Raw genomic sequence first — 13,854 nt, 5'->3', positions numbered from 1 at the left:
AGATGATTAGCCCCGTGACAGATTTTTGAATGTGTCTGTCAATCAAAGTATTGTTTTTGAGTTTATTTGTGTTTATTTGCATTTATGATTCAATGGAAACAGTGTACTTGCGAAATTGCATGTTTTTTGGACCTTTCTCGAATTTCGATAGTTTTGCACATACGTGTCATGGAAACGCAGCTACGAAGCCTTTCATATAACATAAAAGAGCTGTGAAATAAAAAGCCTGGGGCAAGGAAAACTGAGGGAAACTTGGGATATTAGTGATCAATATTGAGATGACAATATCACTTGTGGTACACGAAAAAAATGGCAAAACAACCAAAAACATCATTTCCATTTCATTGCAGCAGTTTAAAAATTCCACTCCAAATGAACCGCTAACATAAAAGGGCTCCATCCGATTGGTCAAATTCATAAATGGATATTTTTGATTCGTTAAACACTTCAAGCTGTCGTAAGATTGTTTTATCACATTTAAGGTTACCGTTGATTGCAGTTTTCGCCGTCTTTTGTGATGTGTGTATTTCGCAGCTTGATATCGTGATAACGATCACGATAAATTTGTGATTTGATGTGCAGGCCTAGTGGCAGACCTGCACTAGTGAGCAGTAGGAAACGAAAAAGGGGAAGAGCCCCCCCCCCCCCCCCCCCCCCGTTTTGATCTGTTTTTGTTGTTGTTTTTTTACTCGTAGCGCTCGATGCAGAAAGTTGTGTTCATTTTGTTAAAGAGAATTTCAGCAAACCAAGTAGACATTTGGTTTATTGATACACTTGATTTGTCTTTTTTAAATATACAACTAAACAGGAATAATCCAACAAGGCGCTGATTTGCTGGGAAAACATTAGATTTTTAATGATTACCTGCACTTTTTTGTTTTTTAATTACGACTGAAGGTTTTAAACGACTCCATTAGTAGAAAAGCGCATTACGGTGGCCATCTGAGGGGGCTGTGATCGGTGGACGAGGGCTTTGCTTTGTCACCGCCTCCATACCGCCGCTCCTCCCTTCCCCCATCCCATCAGGCTGGACTGTATGGCCGTCCTATAGTCAAAGCTGGCTCCTCCCCTGCAACAACAGCCGCTCGCTTTATCCCAGGTCAGCTGAGGGAAGTGGGCCACACACAGGAGCTGAACCCACCCGCGCTAAAGCGGCTGCAGTATATGTTCTGCTCACAGTGTGATGTATATATGTACACACAATGGGTCTGTAGCTTATAGCAACGCGCGCCTTGCTCTGGGCGGCTGCTTCCTCCTGCAGTATCCGCTCTCTTCCCTGGGGTGTCCGGCCCGCTGCAGCAACAAGCAGCACCTGCAGTGGATCCAGCCCAAAGCTGCTGCAGTCAGCTGCTCACGCCTGCAGCTGACTGCTTCAGGAAATCCAGCACTTCACTTTCAGGCTTTAAAACAAATACCAGGCGCTTCACAGAATGATAGTTTCTGGTTCAGTCAAGGCAAAGGCAGCTCATTCTCTATTTAAAAGCACTTCTCTTTCAATGTGTGTTACTTTGAGTGGTTCCATGGCTCATACTGTCGTCCTAGCACTGTTTTGGTTTGGTTTGTCTGCAGTTGTCTCTGCGTCTCCTTAAGGTTCTGTTTGTTATCTCACATTTATTTACCGCCTGGATTGTCAGTAAATGCCAGGCCGTTTAAGTTCTCTTGTTGCTTTGTATAACTATTGCATCTCTGCAAACGTTGAGCTCTGATCTCAAATGTTTTCACATGAAGCTCAAGAGCAGACTCTTGTCATTTTTCATTTCTGTGACTTTCATTCATGAGCTTCTGTTTTTCTTCTAAACGTTTGGCCATTTATTTCCATTGAAAAAACGGAGGCGGGTCTCCGCTGTTCTTTAACTTTTCATTTGACGGGAAAGGAAAGTGAAAGCAGAAAAATCCCTTGCTTGACTCTAAAAGCGGTTAGGGTTCAAATCCTGACACGTCCTAATCATCAGATGGGAGAAATAGCTCTCCTCAGTTTCACTCCATCCAAAGAAGCTAGACATTTACTCCTCCTTATGATGATGCAGAGGGGACAGAACAATCCCCACAATACGTTAAACTAGAAAATCAAGTTGACTTTATTACTGAGAAACATTTCTGTGCTCCAAGGTTTCTGCTTTGTAGAGATTTGAAGACTCCAGTTTCCATTCTGTAGATGTGTGCATCTGCAGTCTACAGTTAATCAGTTTCATGCTTTGTACCAAAAAACAGCCAGATGTTCTGCAGAACTCCACGGAGGCCGTTTGGGGGGTGAAATGTTCCCCTTTGAACTCTGCGGGTCCATCTGGTTCCTTCAGCTGAAAGATGCTCAAAAGATGAAAACGCTCAAATTCAGCCGACTTTGTAGAATATTTGTTCCAGGATGTTTCCACTCAAACAGGTTTCTCTCTCAAATGTTTCACATTCCTGTGAAAATGAATTTAAAAAAATCCCATTCATGTTGTGTATCGCCTACACTCTTTGTTACTGTTGCTGTTTTTTGTTTCCTTCTGATCCGCGGGTCAGAAACGTCTTTGCTGGTGGCGTTCTGGCCGTGTGGCGTTGACCCGGCGCCGTCCTGAAAGCTGCAGAGGCTCACATTACGGAGGCTTGTAAACCACGACGGTCATAATGATTTATTCAAGAGCTTCCAGTCCCTGAGTGTAAATGTAATCTGATTACACATCCCGTCAAAGTACTGGTCCAGGCTTTTTGTTAGCGTTTGCACCCCTGCGCGCACGCAGGAGGGACGAGCGGCGCCGGCGTTCTCCTGCTGCATCAACCAGACCTGTTTGTTCCTCGTGTTCTGCAGGTGCCCAGGCATGCCGGTCCTCCTTACTCTGCTCATGACATCGCAAAGGGACACCCCTCGCTGGCGGGAACCCCGCCCGGTCATGCCCACTCCCCGGCGCTCTCTCAGGTATCAGTACCCACAGCTTCCCCATATCGCTACCCTAAGGGCTGGGAGGCAGGCGGAGGGGTGAGTTTTGTAGCCAGAATTCTTCTGCATTTTCTCTGTCGCTCTTTTCTTCTGACTCTTTCTCTGTTAGAGACTGAAGGTCCAGTTTTCAGGTCTGTCATCAGTGGATTCTTACTGAAATGCTAATTTTGTTTCTTTCACTGTTGTAATGGTCGTGTTGTCAAATTAGCATTAGCCAGCGTCAACAATTAGCTTTTATTATGTAACCAAATAAATTGTGCATCCTTAAATACAACAAATACTTAAGTCTTGAACTGAAATATGTTCTTTTTCAAACTTTTTTGAATGTTGGATGCTTGTAATTCTGTCATTTGTTTTGTTTTGTTTTTTTATCGCTTTTTTTGTTTAAATCTTTTTTGTTTTTCAAAAAGAATATCTCTAAAATATTATATATTATAATATATCCCGGGATTTTCCAGATTGTTTTTTTTCTAGTGTTTTTAAAATTATTTTAATTTTGCTTTTCAATTTTTATTGAGTGTTTTTCAAAGGAACTTTAATTGGTTTTGAATTTTTTTTTAAATATTTTTTTGAATTTTTTTCTAAAAGAATTCTGATTTTCAAAATTCTAGTTTTCGCCCCTTTTTTAAAAGAATTTTCGTTCAAAATATTTCGTAAATTACAAACACAGGAAAACTGTGTTCACTGCCAACCAACACGAACTATTCATCCGGGACACGCTGTGGATCTTAGTCACTTCCAATTGGCTGATCAGAAAATCCCTACAGGATTTCTCAGTTAAATAGGCTCCGCCTACTGTAGAGGCAGAAGGACCATCCATCAACAAAGTTCACCAGACCATCTCAGACAATCAGTTTCATTTGATCTTCATCTGATGATCAGTGATCAAAACTGCATCACTGCTGTTGATACAGATTCCAAAGACATTTACTTTTTCTGTTAGACTAAACCACAATTGTAGGAGTAATGCGCGTTGTGGATGTTTCTCTCTCCCCAGTTTGATTTTCAGAAGTCTTTAGAGCTTCTGTCATTTTCAGTCTCATCCATGACACGACTCGGCTCTTCAGAAAGTCTTAGTGTGTTTGGGAGGAATCTGGTTCTTCCTCTTTCCGGTTTTGCTCCTGTGGCCCATTTCCTGAGCCTGAAGACGTTCTGTCATGTCATCTATTATTAGCTCCGTCAGCTATTGGCAGAAACATTCTTCACCCTCCATAGTATAAAATAAAGGAAAAAAGGTGTTAGTGGATTCCTGGCAACGTTCACAAACTTGAACTGATGACGTTGCTCTGCTGGTGGACTGTTCTTTGGTGTTCTGTGACTGTGTGTGTTCTGATCCACGGAGAACCAATCCCCTCCGCCTGTGTCTATTGCTTTTTCCTGACAGTCTCCATACAATCCTGGTCAAAATGCCGGCTCTGCGCCGTTGGTGTATTCCACGCAGACGCAGCCTCAGAGTCGCCCGGTGAGTTTTTCCTCCGCTCCTCCTCCGCCTCTGCTTTCACACTTTGACATTTTCTGGTTCGTTGTGAGCGCGTCTGAAGACTGGCGCCCCTTTAAGGAAAAGACGGAGATTTACAGGACGTTGGTACGCTTGGTTTTATTCATTTATATGAAGCGTCCCTCTAAAGTATCATCAGAAGCGCTGCTTCCAAACAAGGATACGACACACTGACGATACTTAAAACTTCAACTATTGACTCAGGCAAAGACCTAAAAGGACGGTGTGTGGATACCGCCATGTAACTGGTTCATGTGTGCCTTATTGTAGGGAGATAAAGACCGGACCCCTGGACACCACCTCCATTTATCGTGGATCTGGCATTTTTTTGGAAAACAAGATAAAACTGTGAACTTGCCCCATTTAGCTCCTGCATGAGGGTAGCAGGTGGAGACAGGTGTTGGCTAATCTTTACATTCAAAGAAACCACTAACGACTTGGTTATTTTCCCATTTTTAACTGCCAGCATGTGGATAGATTTCCTCTTACCCCCCGTTACTGAACTCAAATCGGAACCGGGTGTTGGGTTCGTGTGGCGTGACTCTCACCTCTCCCTCCAGACAATGAAACAAGAAGGGGAAGGGAAGCATGAAAATGACAAATCCACAAAGAAGAACCTAAAGAACACAGAAGACAGACAGCATTTTGTGTCATTATAACGTAAAGACAGATCTCATCCTGTTACCATTGCATAGCACTGCAGCAAAAGAGAGAAAGTCGGTAGGGATTCCACAAATTATTGATCCAATCACTTTAATGTCACCTTTTTTAATCAATAGTTGTGTAACCATTCTGACAATGCTAACACTACACTAGAACTTGTCCTTTGTCATTCTTAGTGTCTGAAGACGGTCTGGGCCGTCCAGAACGAGGACGGTTCTTTGGATTCTCCTCAGTCTGTTTTCGCGTGCCAAAACTTTCACGTGATTTTCCTATCATTTGGGGGGGGGGGGATCTGTTTTCTTAATTTGTTTATGGTCATATTATTCATTATGTGAATAGGTTTTGCTCCAAAATATGAATCAGTTATTTCTAAGCATCACGTGGTTGTTCGTACGGACCATTGACTGTGTATGGGAACTGGACTGAGTGACCCCCCCCCCATAGGGTTCCAAACAGGAAGTACCTGCTGGCTCCAAGAGCCCAAAATCCCAAAGATTTCTATAGAGAAATAAACAACTTCTACTCAGTCATTCTATTTGTTCAGAATAAACATTTTTGCTCGGATCCTTTTGTTGTTTATCATGTTCTTGATATTCCTCATTTTTTTCAGGATTTTTTTTTTTTGTAGTTCAAGTTATTCAAAATCTAAACTGACCAATCAGATGCATCAATACAATTAGGTGGAGCCTAATGGGGCCCCCAAGTCCAACATTCAAACAGATGGACAGATTTTTTTTAAAGCCCACTCTTTAAGTGGTAGGGGTGTGGACTTTGAACAAGCTCAATCCAGATCGGCCAGGGTGGTTGCCATGGCAACGTTGACCACCTCGGGCCAATCACTGCCTACTGATGTCGCCAACACGGCAGCTTCATTTGGTTGGAGCAGGAAGTGCAGCATTTTGGGTGGATGACGTGACTCAGTCCAGTTCTCGTATACAGTCAGTGCCGTTTGTTGGACAGTAGACGCTGCTGTTGGCTTTCATTGATGATGTTGAAGCATCTGCCTCCATTCCTGATATGTTTGTTTCTTGTTCTCTTTCTCCTTTCCCGTCACTCATCCAATGTCCTCGCTGGACCCCCCCCCCTTCCAGTTTGCGACGGGGCCTCGACCAACCCATCATCAGGTAAAGCCCCCGCTCCCTCCCCCAACTCCGTGTTCTGATCATCTACCAAGTTCGCTTTGAAAAACGTGAAAACGCTGTCAAACGTTTTGGACGTATGTTAGGACTTCGAATATTGTGGGATGTATGTCATCACTTCTATGGCTTTTCTGATCGTTTCTGGCCTGTTGAGGTTCAGTTTAGGTCCACGCGGTCTTCCTCTTCTGTTGGGGTAGGTCTGGAGGTTGAAGTTGGAAAAGCTCCTCATTGACTTCATTTGCTTCTGAGGTCAGATTTCTACATTTAGTTTCAGATGTGATGTAAATAAAAATCCTAAAATGTTCCAATCATCAAAGTTTGAAATTGTTTTGGGACATGAAAAACCAAGGATTTTATTTTATGTTTTGTTTTTACAGAGACATACTAGTTTTATTCTTCTCTAAAACTCAAAGCTGCCTTTTAATAATATGTATTTAACATGTTTGGCTACTTCACAGTCTGCAAACGTGTTCACGGTGCGTCTAATTTAATGGTCGTTTGTATCCTGAAAACCTTTTGGTTGTTTTTGAAAACAGAAAGTCTTCTAAAATGAGATATTTAATCGCAATTAACATTTATTGTTGAATATCACCGAAACACAAAAGTCGTACTTTCCATTTTCATAAAGCCGTCGACCCTCTTTAGTTCATCCTGTGATTTCATGATTGAATTTGCCAATTTTACTGACATCGTTTTTGTAATTTGTTTGTTGTTTTTTAACAATATCCTTACCAATTTTGCCCATTAAAACCAAATGTGAAAGACCGGCTCAGATAAACCGTCTGAATCAATCTTTACATACGAGATAGAAATCGTGCTTTTATGGATCCCCTGATATTTAGTTTAAATCCTGTGAAAAATATCTGCATGGGAATTGAAATAATTCAGGAATTTGGCCGGAAATAAAGACACTCAAATGAATTCAGAGCCCCAAACTTTGTTTGATTTTTTTCCCCATTAAAAAAACAAACCGCATTCATTTGAATATCACTGTTATAACTCACCCAAACAACCTAGAATGTACTTTCTGTGACGTCGATCTCAACAGAACGAGGATTCTCTGTTTTTCCTCAACACTTTGAGCTTTTTCTGGTTTCTAATGATCACATTGGAGATTTCTCTTCAAAAGCTTCAGTCTAACTAGTTGAGGACTAGTTGACCTGTAGATCTGGGATTTCAAACCCAAATGTTCAAGGACCGATAAAGACAGGAGTGTTTTGGTTGCATAAAAGCTGAGGTGGATCCTTGAGGCGGGTCGTTCAGCTTCGTCAGTTTATGTACAGAAATGGGTGCAGATGTCTGGGCGTTTTTCTGCCCATCATCTTTGACTGATGAGGCTTTAGCTGTCCTGTTCTCCAGGATGAGGCGTCGGACTCACTGTGGACTAATCAGACTGTTATTGGACGGATGTCAAAGTGTAACAGTTGTGTTTTGGGACACTGATGAGGGTGTGAGTGCTGGAGTCCACGCTCTGGCTGTCACAAACTGGTGCTGAGGCTTTTGTAGCACCGCCGGAAGTAGAATGGGAAAGCAGACGGAGCGGGACAGTGGGCCTTTATCCTCACGGAGAGAACGGTTATTGTCCTCCTGTAACAAACTCCATGATGGGAAGACGACTCCAAAGGGTCAAAAATGTCTTCAAAAGATTTGAAAATGAGGAGTGTGTGAAACAGAAGACTCAACCCGATGGAAATGCAAATCAAGCACTAAGTCATTCATATTTCTGGCTAATTTTGACTTGAAGTTCCTTTTATTCCATCTGGAATAGTAATAGTTTATTTACATTTGAACAAAAAGCAAATGTCCAACATCACAAGGCTATGAATGATTTCAGGCGCGATTATTGGACGATGTGGGCTTTGTCACCTTTTGTATGTAATGTTGTGATCATCTGACTTTTTAGTGGATCCTGTTTTTGCAGAAGCTGTGAAAACAGAAAATGAGTTTCTCCCGCCTCGCACCAATCAGGACAAGTAAAGCACAGGATGCTTTATTATTGTTGCTTCAGTTCCGAATCATTTATTAAATTACTGTGATATTATTGATTAAAAAATGGTTCTGGAAAGGCCGGAGTATGGGGCGAAGGCTCTCAAGAACAAAGCTTTAAAGGGCCTCTATCATGCTATTCTTAAGCCTTTTATAGTAAACAATATCCAGGTATATGATAATACATGAGCTTTGGCTCTATTGATGGGCAGATGAGGCCTCGTGAAGCGTTTCGGCACATTCCCCAAACTGTATGGATGCTGTGTCACTCAATACTGACTCCTGCTGGACCGAAAACATAGCTGCAGGCAACCAGGTTGAGAAACTGCTCTGAAATACTGATGAAATAAACCAAACACAATAATTGTGAGTAAAATTAAGCATCAAAAGTAATTCGTTTTTTTTCCCTACTCTGTTCAACTCGGAGCTGGATTGATTTGGCACCCAAATGACAGAAATGTAACCAAGAAAATCAGGCAATTTTTCAAAATTAAATATTTTTCAAAATAAAAGCTAGCTTAGACTCATAATAAAACTAACTAAAACACGCCAAATTGACGTGAAACCGGCCCAAAGCAAACATTTTTTCTACAAATTAAAATTCAAAACCACCCAAATGGGCGGAAAACTGCAGAATCTGCCAACGCTGCTGGCAGATGCGCTTCCTTGTTTGGCTCCTCTGTGACAGACCGACCAATCAAGTGTCTTTTTCCTGGAGCGATACGCCGCCGACACGGTTTCACTTTATGAGCTCGACACCTTAGCTGACACGTCGGTGTTGCCGGACTCATCGCTACTTGGCACGCTAAAGAACGGATGTTGATGAAATATTAGTTACTTTCCTGACTTCTTTTCTACCCAGACGTAAAACGACTCGAACTCTTGAAGCTCCGCCTTTTGTCTCCTTGTGGGTGCCACCCCTTTCATGATGTCAACCTATAGTCGCCGTCGGCAGCGTGTCTGCGTTTCACCCACCAAAACACACACAAAATCCAAAGTTTTTCAGAGATGGATGTGTGTATTGTGCGAATAAAAGAAAAAGCGTGTTTGCCAATACCGCTAACGCTGTGGAGAAAGTGGGTGTGTGTGTTAGCCTGTGGGCGGTGCTGGCTGCGCAGACTCTTCCTGGAAGGGGCGGTTCTCACCGATCTACGTCAGCTTATGACAAAAGAGCCATTTGGATCAGTTTCCCACTGAGATGAAAGCACAGGGAGCTTCAACACTAGATGTGCTAGAAAAAATGTTTTTGCCGATATATCGCGATAGTTCATTTGGCCATACTTTTATTGATTCAAAATGCTGTTGGGATATTTATTTAATTATTTATTTTTATTCTTTATGAGCGTGATGTTTCCCTTGATCTTTTGTCCATTTTCCACAACCTTGAATAGACTTTTCCGTCTGTCAAACACCCAGAGTTAAGATGAATGAGATGATGGAAACCAATTCACTTTGATGCAGAGTCCTTTGTATTTATTTATTTTCTTGGAATACTGGAATACTCTGGAATACGAGCATGGGTCCAAATACCGATTTGGCTTTTCTTTTTGTGAGAAAGGAACATTATTATACGCTTAAAAGCTCCAAAAATGGATTTTGCAATTTTATAGTCCCTTTAAATTCTGCAGAAAAGGTCTTTGACCCTAAAACACTTTGCCCGATAATTTTTACCGGACATAATATACGCAACAAAAAGTACTTTCCATAAAAAATAGATCAAAACATGACAACACTTGATAAATTAGAGGGGTTTTCTTTTATTGTCAACTGTGGTTTGTGTAACAAAATGAAGAAAAACATGCTCAAAAATTACTGAAAATTAGGAATTTGAGAACAGAAAATTCCGGAAAATAATGAAATGATGCATAGAATCTTGGTCTTTGGTCCATCCATTCCTGGGACACGGACTCCTCGACACGCAACATTATGGAAGTCATGGAAATAGTTTTGCTCGGGTGAAAGTCAGCCGGCGATGGGGCTCTGGGGTTAAAATGGCCCCCACTCCGTCATTTTGGTCCAGTTATTTTCAGCTTTCTTGTACTGATTGTTCAAACGTATTTCTGTAATGTCTGAATGTGAACAGACGACGGTGAAGTCTATGTAATCATTCTCAGAACCAACTGTTGGATAATAACATTGGATCAGTTTTGTGTGTTCGTGTGGCTGATTCAATCTCACCTGTGCCCCCCCCCCCCCCCCCCCCCCCCATTGGCTTTTTTTCTCTTTCCTGCTTTCTGTCCTGAAGGGAGGATTCAGGCCCATCCAGGTAACTTCACGTCCTTCTGATCTGCATGAGGATCATGTTGAATTCAGCCCCCTCCTCTGTACTGTTCACCACCCCCCACCTCGCAGGATTCATTTAGTTACCTTTAGGTCTTCTTCATAGATCCATCTGTCCGTCACGCCTCAGACTTTAGAGAATCTGCATTTCTGTGTCTTTCAGAGGGCAACCCTCTAAAGAGATGCTCAATATTTATGAAATGTTTATTGTTGCTAAATATGTGACGACGTCCTTCACTTCCATGAACTACTGACAGCTGTTTCGTAGAGGGGGGGCATTAAAAAAACAGTTCTACTTTGAACAGTTTCCGGCTCCAAGCCCAGATTTCACTGAACTGTTTACATCAACAGCAGCCAGGAGGATTTCTGATAGTACAGGTGATTTTCCCTGCCGGGTTAAAAATACCCCAGGTCTAAAAATGACCCTAACCAGCACTGCTGCTGCTGCTGTTGTTGTTGTTGTTGTTGTTGTCGCCGTCGCCGTTACCGTTTGTCTTTTCTCCCCTACAGCCTCTCTCTCTCACAGCTGCTGGTTTCTTTGCTAAATTTTTACAATATCTGACGTGAAACTTCAAGTGTTTTCTCCGTGAAGTCTGCAGTCACACAGAAATTAGACATTTATTCATCTTATTCTTCCCAATCCTTATTCTCTTACAGTAAACAATTCAAATTTTTAGCATACATGTACAGATGATGCAACAATTTCTAGAATAAAATTCATGTAATAAGCTAAAAGCCATTTTAAAAGTTAAATTAAAGAAAATAAACCTGGAAATGTTGCACATGTGGCTTTTTTCTCTGAGTTTTACATGAAAACACAACAAACGTCTGTAAGTAACTTGTCTGTACTTTGAGTTCTGCTTCCTAATTCCTCTTTAAATTAAATGTAAGTAGAAAAGATTTTCACAAATGTCTGAATAATTTAAAAAGCCTGACATGCCTTGATTAAAAACCACCAGTTTATCTGTAGTAATAGCAAAAAATACTAGACATTTAAGAAAAATATTCCCCAATTATTACTGACGACGTTGGAAAGATGTAAAACGTTCAGGTGATTCAGGTAAAGAATAAATACGCCGTCAAAAATACAAACATTTTGTTACTAAAGTTCTAAAAATACCAGAACAAAAGCTTCCTACAATATGAGTAAAACACCAGAGGCTTTTATTTTGTAAATCTTCTGCTCATGCATTGATGTTTCCTGTTATCTAATGTTGAACGTTAACAGATGGATGAGCTTGTTGTTGTTTGTACAGAGAAGTGAAAAGGTAAACATTCTACTTGCAGCAGGTTGGTTAGAGATGTTCTCCAGTAAACGGACACACCAGACACTTCCTGGTTCCCTGCAAAGAACGGAAGAACCAGCGAGGTTTTTTTTAGGAATTCCTTACAGCCAGGAAGCTGTCCGCTCAGACTGGTAGCTTTGATTCTGGAGCCGACTCACCCTGCAGAGACGGAAGCTCCCGGAGGTCTGATTCCCGTTTGGCGTGTCCCCCCCCCCCCCCCCCCCAGTTTTTCCAGAGGGCTCAGATGCAGACGGCGAGACCCACCATCCCAACCAACACAGCGTCCATCCGGCCCGGCTCGCAGGCCCCCACCGCGGCCGTCTACCCCACCAACCAGCCCATCGTCATGACCATGGCCCCCATGCCTTTCCACTCTGCACATGCCACGCAGTACTACATCCCTCAGGTACACAACGCCGTTTGGGAATATCTTCAAGTATTTGATGCAGAAGATCTTTAGTTTTTAAAGGTAAATATTTGAAGTTCTTCCTGTCTGAGAGGAAAGTTTAAAAAAGCTATAAAAAAAAAATCTGCATCTGCAGTGAGAAACTTCGTCAAGTTCCAGTGTTTTTCCTTGAAACATTTTCTTGTTAGAGCCGTCGTGCAATTCTTTTTTTTTTTTCTTCGATCAATTATGACCTGTCAGTCATTATTCTTATCTATTTTTATCAAACCTAACAATTGCTGTGAAAAAGCCTCATTTTGAGGTGTTTTATAATTAAAATTTGTGACATTGTGGTGCCCAAAAAGATCAAAATACAGCAAAAAAAGTGGTTTTATTGAGTTTTTTGTAATGAAATCAGGCTTCCAATCTTTACTTTTTACACCACCAAAGGGCTTTTTTCTTTTCAATCTTGGACAATAAAGAAACCAAAACTAAACTAAAACATCCAGTCCAGAGTGCTCTAATTAAACGCATCATTCTGGGCCATCCATAAAATATTGACCCGAACTGCTTATTAATACCATAATACTTTCCTTAATATACATTACGCCACAGTTTATCACAACAGCAAGACAGTAAAAAAGACAAGAGAGCTTCTGAGAAGCAAAGGTTTTCAAGGATTCCCCATTTATTTCAATGGAGGCAGAAATCCTGGAATATCTGGAAAAGTTCAAGGATTTGAAAAACCAAAAGTCATAGCTGGAAAAAGCTGAAAGAGCTGAACATTTGAATAGTTGAATGGTGAAAATAGCTGAAAATTGTAGCACAAGTTGAGCAGCAAAAAAATGGTGGAAGATACTAGAATAAAGAAAGAGAAACAGGAAAACAATGGATTGAAGGATTTATTGCTTTCAACCAATATTTGACACCATTTTATCTGATGTTACATGAATAAACAAATGGGTTTTTCTATTTTTTTTCCCTGAATAAAACTTGTGCCTGGAAGTGAAAAAAAAGACCGTCCTGCATGTGTTTCCTCAGCACGGCCACATGACTGACTTCAGTTCTCTTTTCCTTTTATTCCCTCCTCTCTCTCAAGCTGCAGTCATAAAACGGGTTTTCATGCCTCTTCTGCCCCTATTGGCTGATAAGTGTCCCCCTCAAAAACCATCGCTAAACTTTATTGCTGCAAGAAGTATCCGAATACTCTGATATTCACGATTTGTTCCAGGAAAAACGAGTACGAAAATTTTGGCTGTCTGTGATCGCTGATTCACGGTGTTTATGAATATAGTGAAGGATTACGAGTTTAGCAATTCTGTTCAAAAGCTCCGTATTCTAACGTCTCGCTTCGTAAGAAACGTCTCAAGACAAACCCTGGGAAAATCCGACTTTCAGAGAGCTTAGCTGTGTTTATTCCTCCAAAAATATAATTTTAGGTGAATGTCCAGTGAAGTTCAAACCTGCTGGAAAACAGTTTTTATTAACAAATGAGCAGAAAATCCTCATAAATGAGGATTAGTTAACAGTAACATCCCATTGTCATTGTCCGTGTCCTCTTGTCCTTTGTGCTCCTAGTATCGCCACAGCACACCTTATGTCGGACCCCCCCAACAGTATTCCGTGCAGCCTGCAGGCTCCGGTACCTTCTATCCCGGTCCAGGACCCGGGGAGTATCCTGCTCCGTATCGTGAGTT

The 13,854-nt window shown here is 41.5% G+C and overlaps 1 protein-coding gene across 15 annotated transcripts in view; it reads left to right on the top strand.

The window, feature by feature from the left end:
• LOC105354159 (eukaryotic translation initiation factor 4 gamma 3) overlaps window positions 1-13,854 on the top strand; it is a 47,578-nt gene that overhangs the window by 13,144 nt on the left and 20,580 nt on the right. For 9 of the 15 annotated variants that reach the window (XM_078947754.1, XM_023955290.2, XM_078947753.1 and 6 more), the window contains exons 3-8: window positions 2,792-2,959; window positions 4,305-4,382; window positions 6,173-6,205; window positions 10,452-10,472; window positions 11,999-12,178; window positions 13,736-13,847. In XM_078947754.1, the coding sequence (XP_078803880.1) occupies window positions 2,792-2,959; window positions 4,305-4,382; window positions 6,173-6,205; window positions 10,452-10,472; window positions 11,999-12,178; window positions 13,736-13,847 (592 nt within the window). The remainder of the gene's footprint in view (window positions 1-2,791; window positions 2,960-4,304; window positions 4,383-6,172; window positions 6,206-10,451; window positions 10,473-11,998; window positions 12,179-13,735; window positions 13,848-13,854) is intronic. The other 6 variants (XM_078947761.1, XM_078947760.1, XM_078947759.1 and 3 more) reach the window with 2 other exon arrangements.

The sequence above is a fragment of the Oryzias latipes genome, chromosome 5, assembly GCF_053564925.1.
Source record: "Oryzias latipes strain Hd-rR chromosome 5, Olatipes_Hd-rR_3.1".
Taxonomy (NCBI): domain Eukaryota; kingdom Metazoa; phylum Chordata; class Actinopteri; order Beloniformes; family Adrianichthyidae; genus Oryzias; species Oryzias latipes.
The sequence above is the reverse complement of the archived record's forward strand: the minus strand, read 5'-3'. Positions and strand labels throughout refer to the sequence as shown.